Genomic DNA, 13,478 nt, shown 5'->3' on the forward strand with positions numbered 1-13,478 from the left:
TCTTTGGAGATGGCTGATCAACAGTGCTGTGTTAGTTTCCGGTGTACAGCTAAGTGACTCAGTTGTTGGGTTGCCCAAAAGTTCAGTGCGTAGGAAGCCCCAGAGGGCTTTTTGGCCAACCCAATATATACATATATGTGTATCCATTCTTTTTCAAATTCTTTTCCCATTTAGGTTGTTACAAAATATTGAGCAGAGTTCCCTGTGTAGGTCCTTGCTGGTTATCCATTTCAAATACGTTTACAATTCCAAACTCCCCGCGCTGTCCTTCCCTTCCACCCTTCCCCCCGGTTACCCTGAGTTCATTCTCTAAGCCTGTGACTCTGTGTCTTTTCTGTAAATAAGGTCATTTGTATAATTTCTCTTTAGATTCTGCATTAGAAGTGATATTGTATGATCTTTCTCTGTTGGACTTACTTCACTTGGTGTCTCTAGGTCCATCCAGTGCGTGCTTGTGGGCTAAGTCACCTCAGTCGTGTCCAACTCTTTGTAACCCCATGGACTATACAGTCCATGGAATTCTCCAGGCCAGAATAGTGGAATGGGTGGCTGACTCAGTGTATATAAATATAGATAGATACCATATCTTCTTTTGGAGAAGGCAATGGCACCCCACTCCAGTACTCTTGCCTGGAAAATCCCTTGGGCGGAGGAGCCTGCAGTTGGGCTGCTGTCTATGGGGTCATAGAGTCAGACACGACTGAGCACAGCATTAGCATATCTTCTTTAAAAAATTTTTTTTAATATAAATTTATTTATTTTAATTGGAGGCTAATTACTTTACAGTATTGTATTGGTTTTGCCATACATCAACATGAATCTGCCACAGGTGTACACGTGTTCCCTATCCTGAACCCCCCCACCCTCCTCCCTCCCCGTACCAGCCCTCTGGGTCGTCCCAGTGCACCAGCCCCAAGCATCCTGTATCATGCATTGAACCTGGACTGGCGATTCGTTTCATATATGATAGTATACATGTTTCAATGCCATTCTCCCAAATCATCCCACCCTTTGCCTCTCCCACAGAGTCCAAAAGACTATCCTATACATCTGTGTCTCTTTTGCTGTCTCGCATACAGGGTTATCGTTATCGTCTTTCTAAATTCCATATATATGTGTTAGTATACTGTATTGGTGTTTTTCTTTCTGGCTTACTTCACTCTGTATAATAGGCTCCAGTTTCATCCATCTCATTAGAACTGATTCAAATGTATTCTTTTTAATGGCTGAGTAATATTTTATTGTGTATATGTACCACAGCTTTCTTATCCATTCATCTGCTGAGGGACATCTAGGTTGCTTCCATGTCCTGGCTATTATGAACAGTGCTGCGATGAACATTGGGGTACACGTGTCTCTTTCTATTCTGGTTTCCTCAGTGTGTATGCCCAACAATGGGATTGCTGGGTCATAAGGCAGTTCTGTTTCCAGTTTTTTAAGGAATCTCCACACTGTTCTCCATAGTGGCTGTACTAGTTTGCATTCCCACCAGCAGTGTAAGAGGGTCCCTTTTCTCCACACCCTCTCCAGCAGATATTGCTTGCAGACTTCTGGATCGCAGCCGTTCTGACCGGCGTGAGATGGTACCTCACTGTGGTCTTGATTTGCTTTTCTCTGATAGTGAGTGATGCGTATCTTCTGTATCCATTTCTCTGTCAGTGGACGTTTAGGTTGCTTGCATGACTTGGCTGTTGTAAATGGTGCTGCAGTGAACATTGGGGTGCGTGTATCCTCTCAGACTATGCTTTCTCTGGATATATGCCTGTGAGCGGGATTGCAGGATCGTTTGGTGGCTGTTTTTTAGTTTTTTTCAACAGTCGTGCTGTCCTTCGCAGTGGCTGTGCCAGTTAACATTCTCACTAACAGTATAAGAGGATTCTCTTCTCTCCACACCCTCTCTAGTGTTTATTGTTTGTAGATTTTTAATGATGGCCATTTTGACTAGTGTTAGGTGATATCTCATTGTATAAAATTTTTGATTTTCCTTTCTCTAATAATTAGAGATGTTGAACATCTTTTCATGTGCCTCTTGGCCATCTGTATGTCTGCTTGGAGAAATGTCTATTTAGGTCTTTGGCCCTTTATTTTTGATTGGGTTGTTTGTTTTGATGATATTAAGCCACATGAGCTGTTTGTAAATTTTGGAGACTAGGCCCTTGTTGGTCACATCATTTGCAAATATTTTCTCCTATTTTGTGGGTTGTCTTTTTGTTTTCTTTATGGTTTACTTTGCTGTACAAAAGCTTTTGAGTTTAATTAGGTCCCATTTGTTTATTTGTTTTTATTTCCATTACTCTAGGAGATGGATTGACAAAGATAGTGCTGTGATTTATAGCAGAGAGCCTGTGTTTTCCCTCTATGAGTGTTACAGTGTCCAGTCTTACATTTAGGTTGTTAATCCATTTTGAACTTATTTTTGTGATGATGTTAAAGAATGTTCCAATTTCATTTTTTTTAAATGTAGCTGTCCAGTTTTGCCAGCACCACTTACTGAAGAGACTCTCCATCATTGTACAGTCTTGCCTCCTTTGTTGATTAATTTACCATAGATGTGTAGGTTTATTTCTGGGCTTTCAATCCTGTTCCGTTCACCTGTATTCCTGTTTTTGTGCCAGTACCATACTGTTGATGACTGTAACTTTGTAGTAAAGTCTGAAGTCAGGGAGCTTGGCTCCTCCAGCTCTGTTTCTCTTTCTCAAGATTGTTTTGGCTCTTTGGGGTCTTTCATGTCTCCATATAAAGTTTAATTTTTTTAGTTCTAGTTCTGTGAAAAATACTATTGGTAATTTGATAGGGGTTGCATTGCATCTGTACATTGCCTTGTGTAGTACAGTCATTTTTGACATTTAGTATTTGACTCTAAGAACATGCTATCTATCTGTGTCATCTTCACTTTTTTTCCTCTATCAGAGTCTTATAGTTTTTGGAGCACAGGTCTTTTGTCTCTTTATATACATTTATTCCTGGGTACTTTATTCTTTTTCAGAAACATTTATTTATTTATTTATGGTTGTGTCGGGTCTTAGCTGTGGCATGTGAGACCTTTCATTGCAGTGTGCAGGCTTCTCTCTGATTGTGCCACGCAGGCTCCACAGTGCCCTGGCTCCGTGGTTTGTGGCGTGCAGGCTTTTGTTGACGTGCCCGGGTTTAACAGTTGTGATGCTAGCATGCGGGATCTTAGTCCCCCACCAGAGATCAAGCCCATGTCTTCTGCACTGGCAGGTGGATTCTAAACCACTGGGCCACCAGGGAAGTCCCAGAAGAGGTTGGATTTTTGTCAAATGTTTCTTCTGCATCTGATGAAATGAATGTGTATGGGAGTTTGGGTGTCCTTTGTTTATTGATTTATTGATTTGTATTTATTGATGGACTATATTGGTTTCAATACGAACAGAACTCCCATTCCCGCTTATCTTTCCGTTTCTCACTTAGTGCTCCTTGACTCGATGCCACTGTCCCTGACCATCCAGCTGCCCAACCAGAAACCAACGTTGTCTTAGACTGTTCCCTTTCCCTTACCCAGTACATCAAATCTGTTGATTCTGTTTTGGGCCTCCTAACTTTTCTCTCTTTCAGTTCATCTTCTACCCTGATTTTGTTTCTCCCAAAGGGGATACTAATCATCTAAATACACTTGTAGAAAAATTTATGAAGTAGAAATTTATATTCATTCTCTGTCTTCTGCTGATGTATGTAAAGCACTATCAACTGTTTGGCCCTCGTCTTATCTTTAAAGACTTATAGACTACTTTCTGTGAATTATGAGTGACTTTTCTGTTTTTTTTTTAAATGGGATTTGTAATTTAATGTTATCATAGGAGTTGCTTGAAGACTAAGAATGGTCTAACTTTTATACAGTAAAAGAGTAAATGGGAGAGAGAGCTTAAAAGAAGATTAATACCAAATGAGAAAATGGCGAGTGGTAGGGTTGATACTAATTCATTTCTGTGGTTCAGTTGGGTACTTGTGACAATTCTTTTTTTGGCGGGGGCGGGGGGTAATTTACACACACTGCATCATATAACAGAATTATGAAGCCTGTCCTAACTGCTTATCACATGTACCATTGAAGGAGTAATTCTTAGCGTGCATTTTTATGGAAGGTATTTTAAATCCAAATTATTTTAAGTAGATAAATAATGCAAGTCTTAATTTTCACATTGATATAACAGCTCCATAAGCGGTTTTAAATCTGTTTATGATTTATTTTGCAGCCTTGCATTGCATCCTGAACGAGCACTGGTAGCAACAGGACAAGTTGGGAAAGAGCCTTATATTTGTGTCTGGGATTCGTACACTGTGCAGACCGTATCAGTTCTGAAGGACGTTCATACACATGGTATAGCTTGCTTAGCATTCGACTTAGATGGACAGGTATGTTAAAATTTTTTCTCTTTTTCTAAGCTGTGTTTTTAAAATGTGTATTATAAATTATTGTAAACCTGTAGATATTAAATTGGAAAGCAGTTGACAAAAAGCATTTGTTCAAGGTAGATGTGGGTAGATGGTGTGGGTGGTAGATATATATATAAGAAAAATAAGAATAATGAGTTTTTATTTCATTGTATAAAGAACTTTTCAGCTGAATTAATTTGTACTATAAAGGCCTAAGTGATTCTGAGTCAGTGGAACATTACCTGGTTGTTCTACAAAATTTTACATATGACTCTTTTCCAGGTATTATAAGATAAGATATCTTAGAAAAATTAAAGTTTCTCTAAGTAGAGCTGTAGCCATTTTAATTTTTAGTTATTTATATATTTCTATTAAAATTAGTTGAAAACAGTGAGGTAGTTCTTATATGAGCTATTTTATATAAAGTCGACGTTCATAGCAAAAGACTAATCAGTTCCCAAATTACTGTTTACTTCTTGTCAGTGATTTTTAAAACACTAAGCCAACAGCTGTTTTGTGGTACTCATGGAACTTGTTACACCTAACACTTATTTAAGAAGTGGTAAGAAGTTATTTTTTGCAGATTTAGTTAATTTATAATCTTTTGCAGATTTAGTTAATTTATAATCTTTAAAAGTTTTATAGTGAAATTAAACTTTAAAAATCATTTTAACTTTTATTTTATTTTTTTTAATTAATTAATTTATTTTTTATTTTACTTTACAATTCTGTATTGGTTTTGCCATACATTGTTTTAGTTGTCTGCTTTTTAATTCTTAAAATTAATTTTTTAGATCTGTATTTCACAGAAACACATTACATTTTGCTCTAGTCACTTGATAGCCAGTAGATATTTTAATGTATAACTCTGAGGAATAGCTTCTTTGAGTACCATAGATTAATATGACTTTCTGATAAGAGTCTGGTAAGAGATCTGTAAAATCTATAAACATGTAACTTGAACTTCTCATTTGCAGAAAAATGTGCTTCAGGGTTTAGAATCACTGGGTAGCGATGACTGGCAATTCCAGAACCTTAATCATATCCTATTTTGCTATTATTGTCAGTTCCCTTAATGTCCTCATATGAGAATTTCATTTTCCTTCTTGAAAGGAAGAAAATAATATTCTTTCCTTACTTTGCAAGAGATTGTTTTATGAAACAAACCAACAAAAGTTGTTTTTTAAATTATTTTCCAGAAGTATTATATCTAATATGGTTTAACTATACTTGTATACTTTAAATATAGATTTTTTTTTCTTAATTTTAAAATTACCCTTTCTAAATGTATTGCAGTGCTGAGGAATTTCTCTTATATGAAATGGGAAATGATGCCAGGAGCTTTTACTAGCTGAAAGCTTTATTTAATTTTGCTTGTTTTAAGTAATTTATAAGAAACATCTTGGGTACATGCATTTTATTATCACAGATCTTCATAAGAACATGTTACTTAAAAATGTAAGCTTATAAAATCATAATAGCTAAAAGTTATTGAGCACATACTAATTGCCAGGCATTGTGCTAAGCTTACATTATCTCATTTAATCCTCACAACAACCCTATGAAATAGATATTATTATTATCTCTATTTTACAGATAAAGAAACTGAGACTTAGAGAGGGTAAATAACTTGCCCCAGGTTACACAGCTAGTAAATGGAGCCAGAGCGGGAACCCAGGTCAGTCATACTCCAGAGCTCATGTTTCTAACCCCAATACCCTACTGCCTCCCAAACATGGAACTAAGGAGGTGATTATTTATTTCAGGAGGAATTCATTCATCTTAAGTACAGTTGAAACTCGTAAGGAACTGTGATCAATTGAAAATAAGAGTATTTCTGAAATTATGCTAATGAGAAGATGCTTTAGTTAAATTTGAGAACATATTATTCACTAATATCTATAACTATTTGTGAAATACCAATTAGGAAATATTATCTAATTTTTTCATTTTTTACTAGATTTGAAACTGTAAGTGATCAATTAAGATTTTTCCAGTGAATGAGTCTTCCTGTTGGTAGCATGCTGAATTTTCTTTTCCTAGCTGGTTTTTTCTAAATGGATGGACTATCCACGCTAATACTGGAAGTCTGTCTTATTGGGAATAATCAGGGCATGCAAAGGCTATATAAATTCACATCAAACAGGGATAAAAATTTCATAGTAAATGAGAGAGAGGAGGTGTGAGGAAGGCATTAATGCTTTTATCTTGAAAATACAACCATAATCTATAAAAGCACATTCACACATTTAACAAAATCTAAGTTATAGGTAAAACTCTGCCAATTTATAGTATGAACTAAGAATAAAATGTTAATTTTTAACCTGATTTTGTCAGTTTTATGCTGACATAAAGTAAAATACTTTACTTTGCCTTTTACCTTTGATTTTTGACACATGACTGTGAAGAGAGTCATTTTTACAGAAATGTTAAAGGAATTCACTGATTTTATTCCTAGGGCCTTTTAGTAATCTCTTAACATCTTGACGTATCTCAAGTGCCTATTGTATTATTTTTGAATTTTCATCTCTTTTGTTGCTTTCCAGATCCTGATTTCTTGTAGCTTTTTATATGATTTGACCAATGTTTACTCTGTTGAGTCCTAGATATTTTGCACAATTTGTGATTTTTACTTTGTGACATCTGTAACAACTAGTCCTCACTCAATAAATATTGAAATCGCAAGGACCCCCCCACCCAATACTAGACTCTTTTAATTGTCTACTATTTGAATGTGTTTCACACTTGCAGAAACTCGTGGAATGCATCTAGTTGTGCCTATTGAGATGTTTTTCTCATTTGAGTATTTAGTGTGTCAGAACTTTTTAATAAATACAGCTGACCATTGAACAATGCAGGGGTTAACATACATATAACTTATAGTTGACCCACTGTATTCACAGTTCCTCTGCCTCTGTGGATTCAACCAACCGTAGACGTGCAGTACTGTAGCGTTTGCTGTTGAAAAACATCCGAGTTTAAGTGCAGCCAGGAACTTCAAAGCTTTACTTCTAGTTTAACTAAAGACACAACCAAGACTTTCTTTGGAAATAGGATCAGGAAGGAATTTGGGAAGCTGGAGAGAGGCTTCTTTATCTGTTTTTTCCCCTCCCTGTTACTTCTTTGTTGTTGTTCAGTCACTCAGTCGTGTCCGACTCTCTGAGACCCCATGGACTGCAGCACGCCAGGCCTCGCTGTCCTTCACCATCTACCGGAACTTGCTCAAACTCATATCTGTTGAGTCGATGATGCCATCCAACCATCTCATCCTCTGTCATCCCCTTCTCTGTTTGCCTTCAGTCTTTCCCAGCATCAGGGTCTTTACCAGTGAGTCAGCTCTTCACATCACATGGCCAAAGTATTGGAGCTTCAGCTTCAGCATCAGTCCTTCCAATGAATATTTAGGACTGATTTCCTATAGGATTGACTGGTTTGATCTCCTTGCAGTCCAGGGGACTCTCAGGAGTCTTCTCCAACATCACAGTTCAAAGCATCAATTCTTCGGCGCTCAGCCTTCTTTTATGGTCCAACTCTCACATCCATAAATGACTAATGGAAAAACCATAGCCTTGACTAGACAGACCTTTGTTGGCAAAGTCATGTCTCTGCTTTTTAACATGCTGTCTAGGTTTGTCATGGCTTTTCTTCCAAGTTGCAAGTGTCTTTGAATTTCATGGCTGCAGTCACCATCTGAGGTAATTTTGGAGCCCATGAAAATAAAGTCTGTCGCTGTTTCCATTGGTTCCCCTACTATTTGCCATGAAGTGATGGGACCAGATGCTATGATCTTAGCTTTTTGAATGTTGAGTTTTAAGCCAACTTTTTCACTCTCCTCTTTCATCAAGAGGCTGTTTAGTTCCTCTTTGCTTTCTGCCATAAGGGGGGTGTCATCTGCATATCTGAGGTTATTGATATTTCTCCCAGCTATCTTGATTCCAGCTTGTTCCTCATCCAGCCCGGATTTCGCATGATGTACTCTGCATAGAAGTTTAATAAGCAGGGTGACAATATACAGCCTTGATGTATTCCTTTCCCAATTTGAGACTAGTCCATTGTTCCCTCTCTGCTTCTTGACCTGCATACAGATTTCTCAGGAGGTGGGAACGTTGGTCTGGTATTCCCATCTCTAAGAATTTTCCAGCTTGTTGTGATCCACATAGTTAAAGGCTTTAGTGTAGTCAGTAAAGCAGAAGTAGATGTTTTTCTGGAATTCTCTTGCTTTTTCTATGATCCAACAGATGTTGGCAATTTGATATCTGATTCCTCTGCCTTTTCTAAATCCAGCTTGAACATCTGGAAGCTCTCAGTTCACATACTATTGAAGCCTAACTTGGAGAATTTTGAGCATTACTTTGATAGCATGTGAAATGATTGCAATTGTGTGGTAGTTTGAATATTCTTTGGCTCTGCCTTTGGAATTGGAATGAAAACTGACCTTTTCCTGTCCTGTGACCACTGCTGAGTTTTCCAAATTTGCTGGCATATTGAGTGCAGTACTTTCACAGCATCATCTTTTAGGATTTGAAATAGCTCATCTGGAATTCCATCACCTCCACTAGCTTTGTTTGTAGTGATGCTTCCTAAGTCCCACTTGACTTCACATTCCAGGATGTCTGGCTCTAGGTGAGTGATCATACCATCATGATTATCTGAGTCATGAAGATCTTTTTTGTACAGTTCTTCTGTGTATTCTTGCCACCTCTTCTTAATATCTTCTGCTTCTGTTAGGTCCATACCATTTCTGTCCTTTATCGAGCCCATCTTTGCATGAAATGTTCCCTTGGTATCTCTAATTTTCTTAAAGAGATCTCTAGTCTTTCCCTTTCTATTGTTTTCCTCTATTTCTTGCCTTGATCACTTTGGAAGGCTTTCTTATCTCTCCTTGCTATTCTTTGGAACTCTACATTCAGGCAAGTATATCTATCTTTTTCTTCTTTGCCTTTCACTTCTCTTCTTTTCTCAGCTATTTGTAAGACCTCCTCAGACAACCATTTTGCCTTTTTTGCATTGCTTTTTCTTGGGGATGGTTTTGATCCCCGCCTTCTATACAGTGTTATGAACCTCTGTCCATAGTTCTTCAGGTACTCTATCAGATCTGATTCCTTGAATCTATTTGTCACTTCCACTGTATAATCATAAGGGATTTGATTTATGAATGGCCTAGTGGTTTTCCTACTTTCTTCAATTTACGTCTGAATTTGGCAATAAGGAATTCATGATCTGAGCCACAGTCAGCTCCTGGTCTTGTTTTGCTGACTGTATAGAGCTTCTCCATCTTTGACTGCAAAGAATATAATCAGTATGATTTTGGTGTTGACCGTCTGGTGATGTCCATGTGTAGAGTCATCTCTTGTGTTGTTGGAAAAGGGTATTTGCTATGACCAGTGCGTTCTCTTGGCAAAATGCTGTTAGCCTTTGCCCTGCTTCATGTTGTACTCCAAGGCCAACCTTGCCTGTTACTCCAGGTATCTTTTGACTGTCTACTTTTGCATTCCAGTCCCCTGTGATGAAAAGGACATCTTTTTTTGGTGTTAGATCTGGAAGGTCTTGTAGGTCTTCATAGAACCATTTAACTTCAGCTTCTTTGGCATTAGTGATTGGGGCATAGACTTGGATTACTGTGATATTGAATGGTTTGCCTTGTCATTTTTGAGATTCCACCCAAGTACTGCATTTTGGACTCTTGCTGACTATGAGGGCTATTCCATTTCTTCTAAGGGATTCTTGTCTGCAGTAATAGATATAATGCTAAATCACGTCTGTCGTGTCTGACTCTGTGCGACCCCATAGATGGTTGCCTGCCTGGCTCCCCTGTCCATGGGATTCTCCAGGCAAGAATACTGGAGTGGGTTGCCATTTCCTTCTTTAAGTAGATGTAATGGTCATCTGAATTAAATTTGCCCATTCCAGTCCATTTAGTTCACTGATTCCTAAAATGGCGATGTTCACCCTTATTCTTGAGTGAGTGAAGTCGCTCAGTCGTGTCCCACTCTTTGTGACCCCGTGGACTGTAGCCTACCAGGCTCCTCCGTCAGGAGCTGCTCCTTCTGTCTGCTTCTTAAATATCAGTGTTCCTATTAATATAGCTTTCTTTCCCGTCACCGCCTTACTTGATTCTCTTTCAGGATTACTGCATCATGACTTTAACTCCTGTACCAGGTAACAGTGGCCCCAGCTTCTCTCCACCACTCCGTATGATGTGGTGATTTAGTCACTAAGTCATGTCCGGTTCTTGTGACCCCGTGGACTATAGCCTGCCAGGCACCTCTGTCTATGGGATTTTCCTGGCAAGAGTACTGGAGTGGGTTGCCATTTCCTTCTCCAACTCCATATAGCCTCCATGAATGTCATATAGATATACCATTTATTACATGTTTAAAACTGAATTCCTTTATTCTAACTCTTTAAAAAACAAGACTTATTCCTTCTCCTGGCTCTGGCTACTTCTCTAGTCTTGTCTCTTGCCACTTCCCAGCAGGCCGCTCTTCCCCTCAGCCACATCAAAGTACTACCTCTTTCCTGAAAGCTCCATTACCTCATGTTGGTATGCTTTGGTCTGAAATACATTTTGTTTTACTTTTCTGCCCAACTGTCTCTTACTCTAAGATATGGTTCAAGCATGACTTTCACTGGAAAACTTTATGCGGACCTGTGAGAAAGGATGATAAGGTACAAAATTACAGAAATCTAAGAGGGCGGTGTTTGCTTGGTTGTTTCTACCTTTTCCTCTGCTGTTGCTTAATCTGTGGTGGCTCCTGCTGCTGCTAAGTCTCTTCGGTTGTGTCCGACTCTGTGCGACCCCAGAGACGGCAGCCCACCAGGCTCCTCTGTCCCTGGGATTCTCCAGGCAAGAACACTGGAGTGGGTTGCCGTTCCTTCTCCAATGCATGAGAGTGAAAAGTGAAAGTGAAGTCGCTCAGTCATGTCCAATTCTTCGCGACCCCATGGCTTGCGGCCCACCAGGCTGCTCCATCCGTGGGATTTTCCAGGCAAGAGCACTGGAGTGGGTGCCATCTGTGGTTAGGGAGGTTGATTTGGGCCATGCAGTGTTTATCAGAGCCACAGAGGAGGTGCTCCCAGGTCTACGTTGTCACTGCCTGTACAGAGCCAGATGCTCTGGGGCCCTGCTGAGGGTATGTGCGCGCTCAGTCACCAGTTGTGTCTGACTCTTTTCAACCCCATGGACTGTAGCCCGTCAGGCTCCTCTGTCCATGGGATTTTCCAGGCAAGAGTAGTGGGGTGGGCTGCCACTTCCTTCCTTCTCCAGGGCATCATCCCAACCCAGAGATCGAACCCAAATCTCTGGCATCTCCTGAGTTGGCAGGTGGATTCTTTACTGCTTAGCCACTTGGGAAGCCTGGAGTTTTAAAGTTTACAGTTGTGGTTCACTGTGTGTGATCAGCTTAGCCAGAGGGAAGAGGCACTGATAAGATGCCCACTGCCTTGCTGACTGTTCCTTACTTTATACTTGGCTTATAAAATTTTAATCTTTACACAGTGTGCCATAGCAAGAGGTAGATATTTTTGTTTTAGCTCAACATATGCAGGTACTCTCTAGTTCCCAAATACTAAGAACTCTTAGGAGCAAGTTGTCTCTTCTAGTTCACTTGAAATTTCTGCTACTGTGACTTGATGGAAAGCCAGATACAAAGAACTCTTAGGAGCAAGTTGTCTCTTCTAGTTCACTTGAAATTTCTGCTACTGTGACTTGATGGAGAGCCAGATACAAACTGTATTCTGTATCTTTTTATGTAAGTCATTCATTCTTTCCATTTGGGGACTTAAATAATAATTCTGCTTTGCAGAAACTTTCTAACTAGGTACTCAATTGCATTTCTCATTCAGATGGGTAGAAGGCATGGGTTCTTAAAGTTAATTATGGTTATGGTAAAAATAACAATGATGATAGCAAACATTTATATAACATTAAGCATAACTTATTTGGAGAAGGAAATGGCAACCCACTCCAGTGTTCTTGCCTGGAGAATCCCAGGGATGGGGGAGCCTGGTGGGCTGCCGTGTATGGGTTCGCACAGAGTTGGGCACGACTGAAGCGACTTAGCAGCTTAGCAGCAGCAGGCATATGCCAAGCACTCTTCTAACTCATCTATATGTGTTAATTCTCATATTAACCCTAAGGTTTTATTCTATTCTCCTCACTTAAGAGGAACCTAAGGTATAGAGAGGCTAAGTAATTGCTCAGATTACTTGCTATTGGGAATCCAGTCAAGGACAGAGATGGAACTGGCGTTTAAACCTGGGCAGACTCTGTGCTCTAAACCTGAGACCGGCAAAGCTGTCTATAACAAGTCAGTAAATATTTTAAGCTGGTGAGCATACGGTCTCTATCACAGTTACTCCAGCTCCGCGTTAGGATGAAAGCTGTCATAGACAGCTTATAAAGGAATAGGTATGGCTGTGTTCCAGTAAAACTTTGTTTATTAAAACAGGGTGCAAGTCCGAGGGCTGTAATTTTCCTACCCCTGCTTTTAAACCAGTGTTTTTCAAAGTACGTGTTGTGAGTTTGTCCCTGTGATGTTTTCTTTTAACCCTTCAGTTACTTAGAATTGTATTGATAGTTGCCAGATATTTGGAGAATTTTCTGTGTAACTTTCTGTTATTCTGATTGAATTTTGTCTTTGAATTATGTCAGAGAACATACTGTGTATTTTAATTATTCTAAATTTATTTAGGCTTATTTTGTAGTTCAAACTTTTGCTGTCTTCCTGTGGGCTCCCATGCACTTTAAAAGTGTGTATTCTGCTGTTTCTTTTTTTCTTTCTGTTTATTATGCTATTGTTGTCATTCATTTTACAGCTTTCATTTTCATTCATTTTACATGCTCTGTAAACTCTATAATAACTGTTATTATGTTTGCCTTAAACAGTTTTCAAAGAAAATTAAAAATAAGAAAAGTCTTTTTTATTTACCATTTGGGTACTCTTCATTCATATATGTAAATTAAGTCTCTCTTTGGTATCATTTTCTTTCTGCCTGAAGAAATTTCCATTATCATATCTTATAGTGCAGCTTTGTTGATGATGGATTTTCTCAAAATAAAGTAAAAAAATATTTTGACCCAA

The 13,478-nt window shown here is 38.8% G+C and overlaps 1 protein-coding gene across 12 annotated transcripts in view; it reads left to right on the top strand.

Moving 5' to 3' along the window:
* The window catches only part of EML5 (EMAP like 5), a 154,428-nt gene that overhangs the window by 18,350 nt on the left and 122,600 nt on the right, over positions 1–13,478 (top strand). For 11 of the 12 annotated variants that reach the window (XR_005718806.1, XM_040227497.1, XM_040227498.1 and 8 more), the window contains exon 2: positions 4,215–4,374. Coding sequence is in view for 10 of the 12 variants with exons in the window: in XM_040227497.1 (XP_040083431.1) it covers positions 4,215–4,374 (160 nt within the window). In the remaining 2 variants the exon portion in view is untranslated. Of the gene's footprint in view, positions 1–4,214; positions 4,375–5,991; positions 6,074–13,478 lie in introns of those variants that run through there. The other variant, XM_040227506.1, reaches the window with a different exon arrangement.

Source organism: Oryx dammah, unplaced genomic scaffold (genome assembly GCF_014754425.2).
Source record: "Oryx dammah isolate SB20612 unplaced genomic scaffold, SCBI_Odam_1.1 HiC_scaffold_26, whole genome shotgun sequence".
In the NCBI taxonomy this organism is placed as follows: domain Eukaryota; kingdom Metazoa; phylum Chordata; class Mammalia; order Artiodactyla; family Bovidae; genus Oryx; species Oryx dammah.